The sequence below is a fragment of the Trachinotus anak genome, unplaced genomic scaffold (genome assembly GCF_046630095.1).
Source record: "Trachinotus anak isolate AG129_WGS33_773 ecotype Australia unplaced genomic scaffold, CSIRO_AGI_Tana_v1 ptg000019l, whole genome shotgun sequence".
NCBI lineage: Eukaryota > Metazoa > Chordata > Actinopteri > Carangiformes > Carangidae > Trachinotus > Trachinotus anak.
The window spans coordinates 3766736-3786521 of record NW_027273870.1 but is presented as its reverse complement, the minus strand read 5'-3'; the positions used below and the strand labels follow the sequence as shown (position 1 = coordinate 3786521).

Here is a 19786-nt window from a genome sequence, read left to right as displayed (position 1 = left end):
TTTATTTGTTACCATGCATACCTAGTTCATCTTTAAAGGTATTTTTGTGATTTCACTTATTTTAGTCTTCTCAGTGAATTGTTTGCTCAGGTTAAGACTAGATTTTAAATCCAATACTTGCACAAGCAGTGTTGCTTCACTTACTACCTCTTCTCCGCTGTGCTAGATATTTCAGACCAGGGCAGTAGCCGGAGCAGTTTGTGGAAATGTTAAATAGAAACATTGGTGTTTCCCAGAGCAAACAACTTATCAGTCTGGGCAGAAAGCAGACATCTGTGAGATCATAAAAATATGCAACATGTTGCTGTAAGAGATAAAACGGATAGATTGAAGTGGATGGATTAAAGTATTGCTAAACTCACAAGTAGGAGTTAGAGCTACTGGTAACCTCAGAAGTAATTTTATCAGTTTCTTTATCTGCACTTGAAGTCTTTTGCACGACCCATAACTGATCAGAAATGAAAAATGTCACCTCTGTAGCTGGCTGGGCTAAACCAGGCACAGAAGGAGCAGAAAGACGAGCATGTAAATGTCAGAGAAACAGCGGTTGCAGTTTCATTTGCGGTGTAGGAGTACGTAAGATTAAAGCCACAAGATGCAAAGATGGCATTTGTTTTATTTTGCAGCACATCAGCTGAAATGTAGTTCATATGAAGCTACTGTACATACAGCAGTGGCTTCATGTTTAATGGTTGTATTTAATATAGATGTCTTTTTAGGGATTACTGCATCTGTTAGGATCGATTGAATCATAGCGCAAATGCAAAATTAATCACCTGCCACCTTTATTGTGAAGTGACTTACAACACTGTTGACTGTCATATCTGAGCAGCTTGGAAACCCTGCGTTTCCAGCTTTTTCTATAGGGAATCACTGTCAACATCACAAAGCGACAGTAAACATTACTGTGATGCTCATTTTATTTTATGGTAAATCTTTGAATTGTCAGAATACTGTACCAGCCTGTGGTGTTTGACTGAACTCAGTAAGTTGAGTCTGTCTAAGTTATGACGTATTCAGGCTGATCATTTTGATAAATAATATAAACAGTTATTAAAGTTGAACAGGCAAATATCACGACTGAGACATTTATAATTTAGACCCACTGACAATCTGGGGAAAATGCAGCCATGCTTAAGTTTAGTCTCTTATCCTGTGGGACGCCTACGCCACAGACACCCCCCCCCCCCTCCCAGGCAGCACGCCCTCTCCTACTGGGCCCCGTCTTATCCTAATGGGATTGCCACGGTGGAAGTCACCCAATAATGAAAATAATGAAATCTGCGAGGACCTAAAGAAAGGTTACTGCTCCTACTGCAGGCAGCATCCCCAGCCAGACTGCCCCCCCCTCCCCTCCCTGCCTCAGAAGACAGACAGAAAACCACAGAGGGGAGAAGGAGGGGAAGGAGAGGGGGAGATTTGCAGACAGAGCCTGGAGGAGGGGAGGGTGGGCGAAAACAGGGAAACTAAAAAAAAAAAAAGACAGAGGTAGCTAGGTGAAGGGAAGATCTAATTGCATTAGTCATCTGCATGGCAAGCCCATCTGATTGGTAAATATGAGATGGATTTTAACAGGGGACAGATAAAATTTATGTGTCTCGTGATCAGTGTTTAGCTCCTTTAAGACACAGTTTCCCAACAAAGAAACACAGAGTTGTCTGTTTTTTCATGTGAATTCAGACAGAAATATCACTGACCACCACCCCCCCCCACACTAAAAATGTGTTTGGCAGACCAGGCTGGGAGATAAACACAAACAAAGAGGAGAATTACGGGATGTGCGTGCTGAAGAATAGAGGAGTTCCTCTGGGACAGGAAATGGGAGCAGTGACAACAGGAAGCCGGCGTGAAAACGACAGAGGGAGGATTCCCACAGCATCTCTTCTCCTTGCTGCTTTCTTCCTCTTCGCACCTCCCCATCAGCTTCTCTGAGTGCACACACTCATCACACCGTGGTGTCTCTGGGGTCTGGAGCTACTTGTCTACAGCTACAAGAAAGATGAGAGCAGGTGTGTGCGTAATTGTGCCTGAATTTGTGTGTGTGTTTGTATGTGCTGGGGACCAGAGCCATGCTTGTGGTTTGTGTGCTAGCGCTGTATTGAGGATCATCTAATGATGGCCATGTATAATGCTTTCATCTGATGATGGAAACAAAGAAAGTTGCTGCTATGTTAATGCACAAACTAATGACCCTGCAACCACAGCCAGCAGGTTTCACATGGAGCAACATCTTCGATTTCTTGTTGACAGACAACAAATCCACTTCAGAACAAAGAACTAGAAGTGTTAGTCCTGCAGGTCATGCCAAGCCTGCATGATTATTTACTGCCCAAATGCAACTCCAACAATATTTATGTTTTCATAGACATGAAAGAAATCAGTTTCATTTCGAACTTTTGTAACACTCAAGGACCAGTGATAATCTTTATTTTTCTTATTTTCAACAACTCCCATGAAAAGATCCTCGATGAATTGGTCCTATGCCACATATACTGTCCCTTTACATAAGTACTCACTGGAGCACTGCTGTTTCAGTAAATTATTTGACCATTTTAAAAATAAATTAAAGTCTACATTTGTGACCTGTTTTTAAAGATTTGCGTCCTCAGTTGTACCTAATGAATTTGGGGCTGGGTGCAGAGGGTATGGACGTCAGGATAAAGTTTTGACAAAGAAAATAACACACTGTTGGTTTTTGTCCTTTAAGACATTTTATTATTTGATACATAATAAAAAATTACTAAATTGGCTTTAGGGCCTAATGAGAGCAGCATTTATAGCAGCACAGATATCTTCTCATTGGAATTGCTGTTGCTTTCTAATTCAATCCACATGGAGCTTCAGTGTTGAGTTCAACTTTGGTGAAGTTCGACTCAAAAGCCATTGACCAAATGCACAAATTATCTTGTGACCTTTGGGTGAAACAGAGAGAACCAGAGGAAGGTATGATATTGACTGTGTCACATAATCCATACAGTCAGCTGTGAGACAGGAGCTGGAGATGATGATGATGCAAATGCACTCACTTGAATGGGCTATGCTAACACAGTATCTACTGAGCGGGAGCTTGTTTTTACCACATCAACAGGTTTCGAGTACCACCTATTGTGAGAATGCGCAACTGAATGTCATTGTGCCACTTTCTGGTCTGATCTGGATGAACAAGCAAGAGGGATGAGGTCATGTCTCTTCCTTGTCCTATTTCTCCACCGACTCCCTCTACACAACTCCCGTTACTGCTCCCCTCCTATGCAGGTCATTAGTCCTTTGAACCTACAATCATCTCTCTTTCTGCACCCCCCCCCCCGCTCTCTCTCTCTCTCTCTCTCTCTCTCTCTCCCTGCCCAATATCCTCTCTTTCTGGTCTGCCTCTGCTCGCCTCTCTAATTTTCAGAGGAGACACACTGCCCCAAGGCCCCCCTTTGCTAATTTGGCAGCATCCCACATCAGAGACACAGGGTAGAAGTGGATGGCTGCAAGGGGGGGGGGTTGCTTTAATGTTTTAGAGGAGTGTGGTGCCACACCTCCAGTGGAGCTGCAGAGACACAGAGACAGCAGTCTGAGGCCCCTGTGGATAAATGACAGGTTAGCACGTCACCTGAAGCAAACAACATTGTGACTTGTGTGTCGCTGCTGGTGCCACACATGTGTGTGTTTCTCCCGTGCTGCCCATCTGTCGAACTTTCCCCTTTAACTGGGACAGAGCACATTACTGTGTATTTGTGTGTACTGATTTTGTGGGATCTCTTAAACTTTTAATGACCATTTACACATCTGATTTGTGTGTACATTATTTTGTATGGCTCTGCATGTACCCCTGTGTGTGTGTGTGTGTGTGACACTCTTTACTCTGTATCTTGCCCCTCCTATGCCTTGGGGAGAGTGTGTGTTATAGCCTGTAAATGTGTGTTTATTTGTGTTTCAGTTTTAGTTGAGCTCTTGCTTTCGAGTTCATTTCTGCACAGAGATTTTGAGTGTTTCCTTTAATGCGCGTAACATAACTTGTACACATGTGCTGTGTTGTCACTCAGCTTCTGCCCTTTGTTTCAGGTCTGTATGCACCCAAGTTTGTTTGTTTCTGCTTTTAGATGTATGGATTTGTGCATGTATGCACTCGCTTTTTCCTCTTTCCCGCCATGGCCATTGTCACCAGATGTCGGTGCCTGGGAACAGCGGCAAACAATGGTCACCAAGAGCCAAAGGGCAATTGCCTGGGGAGGGGTGACACCAGTCTGTCATCCAACAGGTTTATGTTTCGTCCACCCAGTCATTTCATCAGCATGTTTGCGAGCAAGTGGGCGGTGTGAGCCTTTCGGATGTCTTCTCACACCCTAGGACGGTGAAATGGAATTTTTTTAAAATGGCGAAAATATGCACCAGAGAGAGTGTTGAGACAGGAAGTGAGAAATGAGATTGAGAAGCGCAGTAGTAGTCGCATCAGCAGCGCTGATTTGAGGAAGAGGGCGTGGTGCAGCTGTATAATGTGTTGTTTTGATACTGTATCACAAGGAAAGGCTGAGAATATCCTGGAATGGAGATAATACCCAGGAAGCCTTTCCCCAGTGGCCACATGGTTCAAGCCAAACAAAAGAAAAGCCTGACTGCAATCTTGATGGAAGACAGATTAGTATCTCGGCTAGAAAGCCCTGACAAAGCAGAGAACCACACGGCTCGGGACCCTTGAGAAAATAAGCACACTGACAGTAGTATAGCCTATGGTGTCAACATGAGGTCAGTTGAAGAGGCTCCCACGAAAAAAAATGCTTTGTCACCACCCCCCTACACACACACACACACTCACACTGAGTCATTTCCCTTGAGCAAGTAGTCTCTCTATCTGATGGACGGTGTTTTGAGCAGGCAGCAGGTACGCACGGACACCTGTGCTAGCTTGCTGTCAGTTTGCACAGTGAGTTTTGTAAATAAGATGTAACTGAAACACAGGGGTAGCTATTTGTTGTGTAGCTGGGTCAATTCAACCTGGGATTTGCAGATTTGTGTGTGTGTGTGTGTGTGTGTGTGTGTGTTTTGTGTGTGCGTAAATGTAAAGCGCCACCATGGCTGGTTCACATGTTAGCCAACAATTACAGTAATTGATCTGTGGGGGTAAAAAAAAAAGTAGGCAGGACATGTATTCAGTGTTTGTGTGATCAGGCTTGACCTCCCATGGAGAACAAATACCTATTGTGCCTGATGAGGAGAGGACATAAAGGTTAAAGATGAGGGTCTCATTCAGAGGCCTAGTTAACCACACCGGTGGACAGAGGCCAAAACAAAAGAGAGAGGTTGATTTAGGGTGGTGCTACCCTGCAGCTGACACCCACATGCTCTGCCTTCACACTTGGGAAATAATTGTTGATAATGTCCCTAAATATACATTTTTTTATTTGATATGCTTACAGTATTTTGCACCTCAGGTATGCCGATGCTCCTGTGTTTTAACTGTAATTCCCTTTAAGCTCATACTTTTACTCCTCCACCTTGTGGAAACAGTGTAAGTCGGAGGTCAAAAGGCCACCTTGGTGAATGGGAAGCAGAAGGGTGCTTCTGGTGTTTCGGAAAGCTGAACAGAAAGGAATACATGGCTGTAAAAAGGTCAGCAGTTTGAATGGCCACTCTTCAAATCACTATGCCTCGCTGCCAGGACAAAGGTTTCACTCCGGAGGGCCGTGTGTGTTTATTGTCTTGATATTCAATGATATTCTCTAAACTATCACTCCATTTCTTTACACTCTTTACCCCTCTTTCCTCCTCTTTATATAACTCAGTTCCACTTTGGTTGTGTCCCTTCTGCCTGCTCTTCCTCCCTGAATGCAGAGGTGCACATGGTGGATGTTGCCTAATTACCCATGAACACCACCAGCTGAAGTGGTCCTCCGAGAATGATGTAAATCAGTGACATTTACAAAAATGTCAGTGAGTTTTCAGAGGAAGCAATAACGGACAAGAGAGACCCATTACAGCAGAGCATTTTTATTGTGTCAATGCGTCTTCCATCCCTGCGTTACCGCATTCAGAAGATTTGAATTTCATTGTGCTGAGTACTCTAATATGGCCTCAATCCACAGAGGATGAATAGATGATGTTGACTCATGAGTGATGCAGAATAGTGCATTTTCTCCCAGGTGTTCAATATGCAATATGCTAAAAAGTTGCTTTTGGTTAATTGTGGGCACACATTGTCATCATCATCATCATCACATGATCTCCTTATTATTGTAAGCTGCAACATCAGCTTTGCCGTCCTCTTCATTTAAAGTCTCCAGAATAATTTATACAAGGACTGAAATGATCAGTTTATTAACAAAAGTCATCAATGTTTGAGAAGTAATTCATCAAATGACAAGACTAAGCGTCAACAATCATCCCAGCAGATCTGAGGGGTGTAAGCACAGCAGAGCTTGGAGCTAACATCGGCATGCTAACATGCTAACATCGGCGTGCTGACATGCTGATGTTTAGAAAGTGTACGAACTTTCACAGCAAACCAATCGTTGTTGAGATATTCAATGAAAACCAAACATGTCGACCCCGGTGGTGTTAGAGAAAGGGTCAGGGGACCACCACAGCCTCATGGTCTTCAGACCATGAATGACTGTGCAAAATTTCATGGCAGTCTTTCTGTGTTGAGATACGTACACATACATATACAGACCTATAGATATAGCCATGCTGCTAACAAGGCTAAAAATCCCAAACACTCCCTGTTTTGAGCTTCTTCAATGAGAGGATTAACTGCTTTTTCTCTATTGTATATCTTTTAAAATTGAATAATTTGGGGTTTTAGACAACTGGTCGGAGAAACAAACAACTTAAAAACATCACCTTTGTAGAGTAAACGATTCTCATTTCAGAAACTAAATGATTAATCTACAAATTACTAGCTGATTGAACAATCATTAAATTATTCGCAGGCCAAATTTTTACTGATGATCAAAGGGCTTTACAGTTAATGGATGATCCTTGTTGCACCACCATTACATTCCCATTTAGCAGACATTAGCATTCCTTTTGCAGTTTAGCTGCTGCCCTCCTTTAACTTAGATGAGCCGGTGGTTGTTGCGGCTTGCCCCCTAGGCTCGGAAAAACAAGCTCGTCTTATTGAAAATGTTTGACCTCTGTCTCTGTCTCTTCTCTGGAAGTCTGAGCTGTTTGTCTGTGGCTTCATGACGAAGCTTGGCTCCTTGTTTTGACATGGGTGTTGCCTTTTAATTAAAGGAGCATGGGGCTGCCTTTAATTGGAATGATAGCGTGAAGAGGAATGATTTGACCTGTCTGTGCAGGCGGAGGCTCCAAACAGTGTGTCTGTAGGATATCCATACCACTGAGCCATTGTCTCTCTTAAATCTTTACCTTCCCACTATGACCACAGTTGCCTACTGGGACACATGACTCCCTCCTGCTTTGTAGCATTCCTCTATTCTCCCTCTCTGCAGCATGTGACCTGACCGGTCCAACTGTGGCTTGTGACCTGTTGGGCTTTGTGACCCCCTGTGAAGTTTCAGAAAGATGAAAATGTTATGATCAGGCCTTAACAGCTTCTCATGGATTAGTTTTAATCTCTGCTGGTACATAAAGTGTGTGTGTGTGTGTGTGTGTGTGCATTGAGGGAAACTTACTCAGAAACCAATCACTGCAGGAAGAAGATGCAACCTAAAAACAGCAGCCTGTAACCCAAAACAGGGAAACTGTCCTAAAATCCTTAAGAGGATGTGGACGAGTGCTTTTCAAACTCCACTTGTTTTGTCGATGTGCTGGCAGTGGCACCTTTCAAATTCCAAACAGGGCCGCTCTTTAATGGGTTTCCTTCCTCTACAGCTACCCCTGACTGAGGGTGGAGAGGTGCAGCAGGGGCGGGAGGGACCTTCAGAGATTCCCCCGTGTGTTCGACTTGAAAGTTTCTGTCTCTGTGAACTTTACATCAAACGGTCATGAGCTGCTGTCGGCTCTTTGAAGTGGCAGAGGTGGGGGGGCTGAATACAGACCTCTGCCTCGACATGTTCTGGTTCAAAATGGACTCTGTCGTGGTGTAAAAACAGATCAGCTAAAGGTCTGCTGTGAATGGCACAAGATCAAGGCTAAGGACTTATCTCTCAGTTACCATTCCTGCCACATACAGAAGGATCTATAGAGACACTATAGTGTTATACTACACAGTTACTGAGTTTCCTCTCTCTCACCCCTCACTCACCAAGGATTAGTGTTTTTCAAAGGCCTAAAATATCACAAAAGCAAACAGACACTGAAACTGTCACAACTACTGCTACTTCCACAGCTTGCACGGCCTCTTCTGCTAGCTCCTGCTGCCACAATACTAGCACCAATGCTACTAGCCTCATCTTACTAACACATCAGCTGGCTACTTTAAGTAAAATGTCAGTATGAAAGTTCATTAGTTATTCGTCGTGAAGAAGCATGCTTCATAAGCACTGGAAACAGGACATCCGTGGAGCTAAAATGCTCAATAAGGTGGCTTCACCACTAAATGTATTGTCTAGCTTTTCCGCTTGAAACTATCTAGTTTGAATTCTGTCCATTCATCCTACTTACATCATAGAGACTGCATCCTTTTATTGGTATTTCATTTCATTTCTGTTACTGTGTCACTGCATCGCTCTCTGTTGGGAATCCTAATATACCACAATACATCTTACACTAATATACCTAATACAGCAACAAGATCGTTTTTAAATGATGTGATTACATTTACTCATTGTTACTTATTATTATTATTATTATTTTAATACATTTGTGCAACTCTCGTTTATATTTCGAAGCAACCTTTTAGCACCTTTAAGAATGACTCCTGTAAATTTTTACATCAGTTGGCTACTTTAAGTAATGTATCAGCACAATAAAAGTACTGATACTAATACTATGATGCAGCTTTAACTGCTAGTACCATCTTCACTTCTTCTATGCTATTGCAACTTTTACTCCCTTTATGTGATATATTGCACTTACTAATAAAGAGACAGAAATCGAGGTTATGTATAAAATAGCCTTTTAAATTATATAATTATGATGTAATGTTAAGGAAATATGGATATTGGCGTTTTGTTTTATTCTGTGCAGAGCTACCTGATCCTGGCGGGCGCAGGGACCATGCGGACTCCTCAGACAGAGGAGGGGGGGGGGGGGGCGGGCTCTCGTTTTCCCATGCACCACCATCTACTGACATTGGCCACATCTCCACATTAAACACCCCGCATTCATAAAACTGAAAAAAGAAAAGAGGAACCATCTGACAAGAGCAGCGTCCACTGGTAAAGCTGCCTCACTGTTTATTGCGCCCAGCACGTCTCCAGGACAGAAGCCACGCAAACTCGAGAGGAAAGAAATGGCCAAAAGTGAGAGGCAAAGAAGAAGTTTGAAGAGTGAGGAGTTTTTCTTTGACTCCGAGGCGTCTCTCTTGGATCAGCAAGATTTCGAGATGTCTAGTTGCCCTTTCAATGACGTCTTCAGCTCCAAAGACTCCCACATGGAGCAGATCAACACTTTTCTGAAAAATGTGCAAGTTTTGCTGGAGGCTGCTAGGTTTCTTGAGAGCGCCGACAGGAAGGACGGAAGTGAGTTTATTTGTGCTGCGTTTGATCCTTTTCATATGCCTCTAAATTTCAGGAAAACAAGACTTCATTGTCAACAGTCTCAGACAACAAAGGGCTGAGTTCATTCAACTAAGCACCACTGCCAGCTGTAAGCGCAGCCTATGCCTGGGCACCAGACTAACATGAGTAATGCACTCATCGCAGTTACAGCAGAGTGTAAACGTAGATGCTGTCTTTATTTTCTGCACTGTTTTCTTATCTGCATTGTCTGCATGGTGGGCACTGTGCATCGCTCTGCGTCTGCACAACTCTCAACCCAGGAATCTGTAATTTTCCCCCGCAGCACAGATAAAGCAATATGACATAATGATGAGGTGTGTGGGTGTGTATGTTGGCTACCACTCCGATGTGATAAATCTGACCACATTGCAGCGCCCTCCAACTCAGTTTAGGATGATGTCATTGTGTCCCTGCAGACTCCATCGAAAAAACTGAAAACTTTATAGATAAAACGCTCAGGGCACAACTGAATGGTGAATCGGGCGTTTACGAGGGACAGAAATGTCTTGTTTAATTTGCTTGGTTATAATTTCTAATCTATTAGGAATGAAGCAACTCGATATAGGGTCGATTGCAGGTGACATGATCCCTCAGATTGCGAAGATCTAATTAAACTGCAGATCATTTTTAATAGAAATGCAATATTAAAAACATTTTTAAAACCAATCTTTAACGAGGTCCCCGTTTTCTTTTTTAACAAGTCATGCTTTATAGGCTATAGGCTTTTTTTTTTTTCCCCCATCGCTTTCGCATGCGTCTGTCCGTGCGGGGCTCTTTCCGTACAAAGAGCCGGACACATGAGCTAATGCGCGCTTCAAAAGAAATATCAATAATATATCATTTAGTTGAATATAACGGGGGAGTTTTGCAGCGGCAGCAGCAGCAGCAGCAGATCGCAGCGGCTCCTCAGCTCGCCGTCTTTGGATTGTTTGCTTCCTGCTATGTGTGGGCGTGCCGCACTGGGTTCCACATGGCGCAAAGCTCCTCTGCGGTTGGTCAGATGCGAGCTCAACCCTCGACGCCTGTCAAAGCCCTCCGCCAATCAGACGCCCACTCGGTAGCTACGTCACGTGTTGCTGGGCCTGGCTTCAGCCGGCAAGTACACCCCCAAGGTCCCGGTGAATCACGGGATTTGTAGGATTGGCAAGGGAGAGCGGCATGACTGTGAGCAGGCCGACTTATGTTAAGTCAGTAACTTAACAGCCTCAATCGATTAATTAATGATTGGCAGCCTAAATGAGATAACATTGACTCTTTTGTTATTGCCAAAAAATAAAAAATAAATAAAAAAATAAAACAGACAGTTCTCATGATATATTACTACCTTGAGACCTGAAAATAATATTGAATATTTCAGTATTTTCATTCATTTTAAATATTTTTTCTTCACTGTCATTTGTTGAAGCACTAACCTTGATTGAAACTGGCCCTAGTAATCACCACATTATTCATAAATAAATTCTGCCGACCTCTGGACTTGCCCTGTCCCATGCAATTACCCATTGAACTGACCATAACAATACATGTATTAAGAAATCACGGACAACGTTTCAGTTGGTAAATGACAGTAAAGTTGGGCTAAATCATAAAAGTAACACAATCTTGTCCATGTTTGACAGTATTGTACAAATGCACCGAAAGACTGGGTTTCCCAGAATGCACCGCAGCTAGGCCGGCCTCTCCTCCGCTGGGTCCCCGCCTCTCAGCTGTGCAGCTAGGTAAACAAACAGGAGAGGAGAGGAAACGAGCAGCGGCAGGCACTTTGCTGGCTCTGAGTTCCCCTGGGGAAGTTTTATATTGTTTATATCCGTTTTTGTAAAAATTTAATATCGTGTTTCCTAGAAACTTTTAATACTTTGATACACTGGTTTTGACATTTTCTAACAACGAAACCTGGCAAGAATTGGCTGTAGCTTGCTAGCTTGGAAACACTGGATTTTTTTTTGCCCCCTTCGCTTTCGACAAAAGCTGCTGATGAGCCAGCGAAGATATTGAACAAAATAGTAACACGGCGTTTTAAAAGCACCAATCGGTGTAGTAATAACTGATGCACTGTCTTCCCTGTGTTTAAAAGCGACCGGTCGTTGCTGCTGTTTGCGAAGCTAACGTTAAGCGCTGAAGGGAATATAGCTAACGTTAACGGCAGCCAGCCTCGGGAGAGAATGACGGCTGTTCAGCTGATAAATATCCAACGGTTACTGGAAGCTGCGGAATATCTAGAGAGGAGAGAAAGAGGTAATTATATATTCAAATGTGTGTAAAGCTGAAAAAAATAGTCATTGTCAGTAAGCAGCACTGGCATCCTCCATGCTCCGTTGGCTGCTTGAAAGTAGGTAACGTTGTTGGTGTTTTACAAAAAAAAAAAAAAAAAAAAAGTGTTCATATAAGCCTGAGGGATTGTAGCATACGGTCGAGTAAAAAGTGTCTGAACTCGCCTAGGGCTGACTGTTAACCACTTTTCTTTCAACAGAGTGTGAACACGGATATGCTTCGACATTTCCGTCAAATCAGAACACAAACTACCAGAGGCAAAGAAAATTCCGAAATAAGAAGTTCAGCAGTAACCACAATAGGTAAGAAACTGCTCCTTTTCACCGTGTCCTCCCTGGGAAATTGTGTGTTTTTTATTTATTTTTTTTATTCATGCTATTTATAAACGTGTTGGCAGTGACAGATGCCATTTAGTTATTTTGTCTTTTTTACCTTATGTGATGTACCGGGATGATGAGTGCTTTGCAGGGCAGGCAACATGTGATTACACACTCGCTGCCTTTGCTTTATTGCAATGTTTGGTAAACAAGCGAGCTGTCACCAGAGGATGAATACAGTTGCTGGCAGCATTTACAAGATACAGAAAACACACTTCCTTTGTAAAAAAAAAAAAAAAAAAAAAAAAGTTAGCAATTTTAAAACAAGATGTTTTTAATTGTTAGGTCCACATATGATCGTCCACACCGCTGTGTTGCTGGCCTGGGGGGAGGGGGCAGCAGCAAGGGCTCTGCTAGCTTTTCATCAGCTGATTGTCAAACGGACTGCAGTGGCTGAGGTTAGGGACCGTGGTGAAAGTGACGGCTTCAAAACGAAAGAAGACAACACTAATAAACCCGACTAAAAAAAAAAAAACCCCACAACATACTGCTTTATTGAAAAGTGCGTTGTTTCCTTATGTTTTTTTGGTAGTCCATGCTCATTTTTTCGCATGCTACTAGTATTCTACACTGTGGGAGAGAGGGATAGTTTTGTCTTTTCCCTGAAGGGGAAAGGCTGCTATTTATGGCCGGTGTTGTTTGCAGACGTCCAAAGGTGAATACGTGGAGCCTTTTTCAGGACTAATGATGTTTAAGGTTATCAGTAATTTGCAGTTTTACTGCTATATACAGCTATATCCTATAAAGAAAACCATGCATACACCTTTTTATATGCATCAATTGAAAGCTGTTGACGTTTTTGGAACAGAAGTTTAATAATCTATTCTCTGTTGCTTCTTCTCTGTCTGATAATCACAACACTAGCTGACACAAAGATTAAGGCCCTTGTCGAGCACAGAGTTTTCACTGATGACAGAAACTTGCATTTAGTAGTCAGAGGAGCCGGTGAGAATCTCCCAAGTTAAGAGCCATTGGCATTTTGTTTTTGTGTTGGTGCTAGGCTGCTTACATTAATCTGTCCATTGACAGTCATACATCAAATGCAAGCCCCACTCTCTCTTTCTCTTTCTGAGCCTTTTAATATTAATGTAAGAGCGGGCCACAAACAGGAACTGCGTATTACTCATCACGAGCGCATAACGCTGCCTGCTTCTGCATAGCAACAGTCATGATCAGATATAGGTCTGAGGCCGTATTCATAACGCTTCCTAAGGTTTTGCCCTAACGGGGAAACTCTACAAGAAAGCATCAATTAATTATGTATTTGAAGAATTTACTAAATTAAATTGTCATAGTAAACTGCCTGTACAACAGCTTCTATGGTGAACAATTTATAGAGAGGGGCACTCTTGAAGGATTTTTATATGCAGGAGAAAAATGGCTGGAACAAGCACAGACTGTGCAGGAATGTTGTTTGTTGTTGGTCTTGCTCTCCACAGAGACACGTTCACAACTCAGTTAGTGAGGTAACACCATTTAGCATCTAACACCACTTCTCAGCCTCATATTGTGATGCAGTTTATTTCATACCCACTGGAGTTTCACACTTTGCAAACCAACAAAACAGCATTATTTGTATATTCCCAGTGCTGTCAGGGTCACTGATGGGGCACGTTCGGTCACCAGTGGTCTACTTTTATTCAACAGTCCTATTCACGGTTTGCCAGCATAGGTGAGAAATCTTACTAATTAGTCCAAGCTGTGATCTTTTTCACCACTTCACAATGTCATATTACAGTGTCCACAGAAATAGATGCATCACTAATCAGCTAGAGAGGTCTGGAAAAAAAACAACTACAGCTCTATCATCTTCAGTGTGTGTGTGTTCATCAGATGTAGGTTTCATCATTGACGAATGATGGTGTCAAAATGTGAGCAGCATACCTTCTACACCTCTCATGTTCATTCCTCACTTACAGTCAATCCACAGTTGTTGTTGATCTCAGCTCTTAGAGATTATGATAATACATTCATTATAATAATTACATTAACTTGACATTTTGTTTAAACACGGTTTGCTTTCTGGCACTAGCATGCTCTAGCTTTAGCTATGTTCTCAGTAGCGTGTTGAGGCTTAAAGTGATGAGCTTATCTGACTCTGTCCTCTCTTGCCTACCGTTTATAGCAGGGTTGCTTTATCTCATTGACCCACTCTGTGTGTGCCTATACAGTACATGCACATACACACACACTCTATGCATTCATGTCTGCATAAGGAAACAGGTGTGTGGCCTTGAGCCAGTTTATGATATGTATTGCATTGTTGCTGAGGTCCAGACATGTAAATATCTGATTCAGGAAGCAGGGAGAGGGGTTTGTGATGATAAAACCCTATGGGAAAGCAAGCTGACTTAGATTGATCTCTCTGAATATGATGCCATACTAAGATGTAGTGTGTGTGTGTGTGTGTGTGTGTGTGTGTGTGTGTGTGTGTGTGTGTGTGTGTGTGTGTGTGTGTGTGTGTGCGCTGTTTGACTGTGGAGGGGCTTGGACCTCCACAGGGCTGAACCAAGGCCTCCTGTTTCATTTTCAAATGAATAGACAGTGTAAGTGACATCAGCCTTTCCCTAAAATGAACCTCCAATTCTAAAGTTATTTCTGTATGGTACAAATAATGTAATGTAACTTTCTTCCTCACTATCTGTAACTCAGACTTGGATGTTTTAACCAACCATCGTTTCTATCTCTGATTGCACTCTGTTCTATGATGTTCCGCTTTCATTTTTAAGATGAAGCAATCATTTAACTAAATACTTGGTGTGCTGCATGACATTGCCACAATTATAATAGTTTATCATTCTGAAGCTAAAGTGCTTACATTATTACACACCACACTGAATCACATTATGTTGAAATGCTCAGAGTTTGGAAAAGATCACAAATTGGGATGCGGGTTACCAAGCAACACAAACTACATGCACAGTGACAGCTGATGACGCAAATTATGCACTCCACAGTACTCCTCTTCTGTTAGCAATACTATTTCTCTGACTCAGAATCAGCTAAGAAATCAGTGGATCCTCTGCCATTGGAAAGTATACTGTGTAATCTATGTAAAAGCCTGCAGTCAACACAAAACAGCAACTATTCATTTTCCCAATGAAGTCCATTTTTTTTGTGAGGATAGTAGCTGAACAGAAAAGATTAAGCTGGTTTAAATTGATCAGTTCTGTGATTTTTTTTTTTTTTTTGATGTGTGTGGCGGGTGTGATGACTGTTACAGGGATGTAGAATATGTTAGTTGAAACCTGTCAAGAGCATGCGTGCGAGCACTTAGGTTATCGCAGGTTTCAGGAAATGGCCTACGTTATCTGTGTTTTGCTTTCTCGATGTGACCATAGACCTTGTCATGTTAAATCAAATATACTGCCACATTTTACTTAACATGCACTCTTGCATACCCAACTGCATGTACAGTAATGTAGTCTAATGGGGCCATATAGTGTTTTTATTGGTGTAAATAATTAAACTTGAAAGAATATATTCCTCTGGAGGGATGGGGTGGGGGGTAAATTTTAACAGACCGAACCGCAGCCTTGGACAGTCTGTCGTCCCTGTGTCTTATCCCTCTCTACCTCCTTCCCCTCCCATTCTTATCTCCTGTTTTCTCCATATTTTCTGCTTCCATATGAACAAGATGGCAGCTGAGCTCAGTATTAAAAGAAAACAAGGAGGAGGAAAGTGTATCGTAGTATTGATAACCCACAATATAGAGAAATGCTGTGTGCATGACTCAGGAGAGGTACACACATACACACACACCCCCTGAAAACCTGTGCCCCTTGAGGCGAAGTGGAGTGCAGTTTGTGTAGATGGGAACTCGGCCATTTAAGTGTCAGGAGGAGGGCTTGTCTCCCTTCAGTATGTTGTTACACAAAGACACTCTTAGGGACCAGCTGATTCACTTTACATTATTAACAGAGCACTGAACCCTGGCTGCTCCACGCAGAGGAAATGTGTGTGTGTGTGTGTGTGTATTTGTACTTGCTACATAGTAAGGACCAAAAAAAGTATTTTACGAACAGAGTGAGGACATTTTGGGAAAGTGAGGACATTTTGGCTGGTCCTCACTTTTTGAGACACTTTCAAATCACATTTTGAGGGTTAAGACTTGGTTTTAGAGTTATGGTTAGAATTAGGTTTAGGTTAAAGTTAGGGTCAGGGTTAGGGTTAGGCACTCAGTTGTGATGGTTAAGGTTAGGGTAAGGGGCTAGGGAATGCATTATGTCAATGAGTGTCCTCACAAAGATAGAAGTACAAGTGTGTGTGTGTGTGTGTGTGTGTGTGTGTGTGTGTGTGTGTGTGTGTGTGTGTGTGTGTGTGTGTGTGTGTGTGTGTGTGTGTGTGTGTGTGTGTGTGTGTGTGTCCTCCCAGAGTTGTGCTGTACATTACTGAGGTAGAGGCTGTATAATGCCACAGTGCATGCCTGGCAGTCACGTTTGTTAGTGTGCACTGGGTCTAGAGTTGGTCTCACTTAATTAATAAATTCATAAATCAAATTGGACAAGCTAATTCAGTGTGTCTCTCCCAGCCCTTGTTTGCCTGCCTCATATAGTTATTATCCTAATATTAAATCTTATTTTCCCAGAGTGCATTGCCTTTTCAGGAGGAACAGATACTGCAGTTCTGTACTTTGCTTTGTTCACATGCAAAAGATATTTGCTCTTTAATTGATGACTTCTGCTTTCTGTTTTTGCAGGTCTACACATAATGAGCTGGAGAAGAACAGGTGAGTTGCATTAAAATTTCAAAACACTTCACCTTTAAATCATAGAACACAGCCTACAGGCACATGCACGCCCTGCCATGACATGTGAATAAGTCCATCATGTCCTACTTTCGTTTTGCCCCACAAGACTTGCCCTTCTTCAAATAAGTGCTTCTTCTTCAACGCGTCCTTAAAAACAAAAGTAAGAGGTGACCCAGTCGAGCCCAGTTAATGAAATTCCCTCTTCTCTTTTCACCTTGTTTCCCCCTCTCGTGCACATGGTCTTTGCACCTAGAGTTATGTAACAGTTTGGCTGCTTAGGGCTCTTAATTATATGGTCAGGTGAGGGTGCACGTAGTCAGAGCTGAAACTACAGTCAAAAGTTCAGTGCTTGTTTTGATACAGGGATGTTTTTTGGTTGGTATGTAGTAATGGCAGCAAAGTCAGCCCCATGTCTGGATAAAGTGTCCTTTCAGTGGCTTTCAAGCCTGAACATAGTTCTATACTGAGTTATATCTCTGCATTCAAGATAGTATCTACAGTGGAAGAAATGTGGGGTATTCAGGGACACCTTGGCTTGTGATGGTTTTCCACATCTTATTCTGACGACAGTGAACACTGGTTTCTTAGAAGCCCTTATCAGATTGAGTCCACCACCCACATAGGTGGGTTGCTGGTGTTCATGTTCTATGACTTTGGAGGCTTCAAGAGTCAAGCTGTAAAGGGTTCTGTTCAACACCATAAATAAGTGTGGCTAGACTTGCAGGATTTATGGTAAATAGAAAAAAAGCTAGCCTTCCATTTCATTATCGCTGAGGGTGTGGGTACAATGAAAGGACGTGGGAGGCTGGATCCATTCAGTGTAATTACATATCACCTCGGCCTGTTTTTCTTGCCATTCTCCCTGGCAGCCTCTCCTGAAAGGATGGGAACATTGGAAGGAGAGGTGTCCAGTGAGTTAAATATAGACAAGAGTTGATGTGTCATCTTGGTCCTCATATGCGATGCCACACAAGGCCAGCCGGTCGGCTGACTGGCCTCGGCAGATTGCAGCACACATGCAGGGTTGCATTTTTTTTCCAGTGTTCCACCCACACAAATAGATTTCAAAAAGGTGGCAGAGCAGTTGTTTGTTCCTGTAACAGTGTGAAGGCTGTTTTCGTCACTGCTTCCACATTCTTGCAGCCATTCTTTGTAGTATAGCCTGTTTCTGTGGCCTGTAATAATCTCTGCCAATCAGAGCAGGCTAGTGTAAAGCCTGTAGATGGCAGAACCGAGGGAATCAGTGCTAGCTTGTTTCTAGATTGTGGCATAGCACTGAAGATTGTGGCAGAGTTATGAACTATTAGAGAGATTATTAATTAAGCAGTGGAATGAAACTCTATGCATAATAAAAACTGATGGAGCCAAATGTAAAACAAGACTACCATACTCATATGTATATTTGACAGCATTAGTTTTCATTCACATCATGTAACATCATTTGAAACCTGCATCCTCTTCTTCCTCCTTGTCCTGGCTCCACTTTGCTGGCCCGTGCAGCTGTGCAGACTCAGAGAGAGCTGCAGCAGAATAGAATGGGCTGGGAACTGGCCGTCCTGTACCACACTGTACCTCATCCAGATACCGACACCCTGCCCCCCCCACCCCCCAGTCTTGTTTTCATTTTCAGCTCCACATAGTGAGTGGGGTGTTGTTGCTTAGAAGTTGAACAGTACAAAACCAATTCAAATTTCCATTAGGAAAGAAAGAGGGTAAAAAATTAAATGGTAATCCATCTTTTAGAAGCACACTTAAAGTCAGAATCGTTTATAATCCCCCCCCCCCCCTTTTTTTTTTTTTTTTGGTAGCAGTTAATCCAATTCCCCTTTAAGCACATATCCCACTGTAAGCTATATGTATCAGGCATAGTTGTTCACCCAAGTGTGTCAGGCTTATACTATGATTCTACAACAGCAGCAGCTTTCGTTCCATCTCAGCAGACTTCCAAGTCCTGTAAATTGGAGGCAGCTCCTTTATGGCCCAGCCTGACTGAGGCCTTTTCTTTTTTTAACACTTAACACCCTGTATATCGGCTGCTGGCGCGACGATTTGCCTTGCATGGCTGCCACAGGTCTTGATAACCTCTGTGACGAGCAGACTCGTTGTGACAGCGGAGACCACAGGATGCGGATAAAAGGCACCGAAAGAGGGGGAAAAAAAAAAAAACACATTCCAGATGCTCATACTCAGTGGTGGGACCAGATAACATGGTGGCTCTGCTGCTTTGATCATGTACCTCCTAACAGCCCTATTTCACTTCCACGTGTCACCACTAAATTACACTGCCTTAATAGAGCTTAACATTAAAAAGCTTGTATGCCTGTGTGTTGCAGTTCCCCAGCTTTGATTTCACAGCCTTCTGCCCATTAGTCTTTTTTCTTTTAAACATGTTGATAACAAATTCCCCAGCTCAGGTTAGTTGTTGGTTAATCCTTGTTTATTTGGAGGATGTGTTATACAGTAAATGACTAAGGTATTCCACGGCTCAGAGTGGAATATGTTGTTTTTTTCCCTTTTGGATGATGACTCTGTTTATGGAAAATCAATACAACAAGCTTTTACTTGCTACAATAAATCCACAAGAACGGTCACTTATCATTTACCCTCCTCCTCCAGCACAGCCTTTTCATTTTAATATTGTTTATCGAGGCCAGGCTTATAATGCACGTGGCAAATAATTTTTCCCCCAGCCCCCAGACATGGGAAGCAATGTTAGCTTTTCGGCTTAGTTTTTTTATGAGGGGAGTTGGGCAAACAATGTGTGTTAAACACCTTTCAGT

At 42.6% G+C, this 19786-nt stretch overlaps 1 protein-coding gene across 2 annotated transcripts in view; it reads left to right on the top strand.

Annotated features, from left to right (window-relative positions):
* Window positions 1-9161: 9161 nt before the first annotated feature.
* mxi1 (max interactor 1, dimerization protein) overlaps window positions 9162-19786 on the top strand; it is a 28938-nt gene continuing 18313 nt past the window's right edge. Inside the window, exons 1-3 of one of the 2 annotated variants that reach the window (XM_071504228.1) lie at window positions 9162-9569; window positions 12079-12181; window positions 16956-16985. In XM_071504228.1, the coding sequence (XP_071360329.1) occupies window positions 9341-9569; window positions 12079-12181; window positions 16956-16985 (362 nt within the window). In that variant the 5' untranslated portion in view covers window positions 9162-9340. Of the gene's footprint in view, window positions 9570-11332; window positions 11844-12078; window positions 12182-16955; window positions 16986-19786 lie in introns of those variants that run through there. The other variant, XM_071504230.1, reaches the window with a different exon arrangement.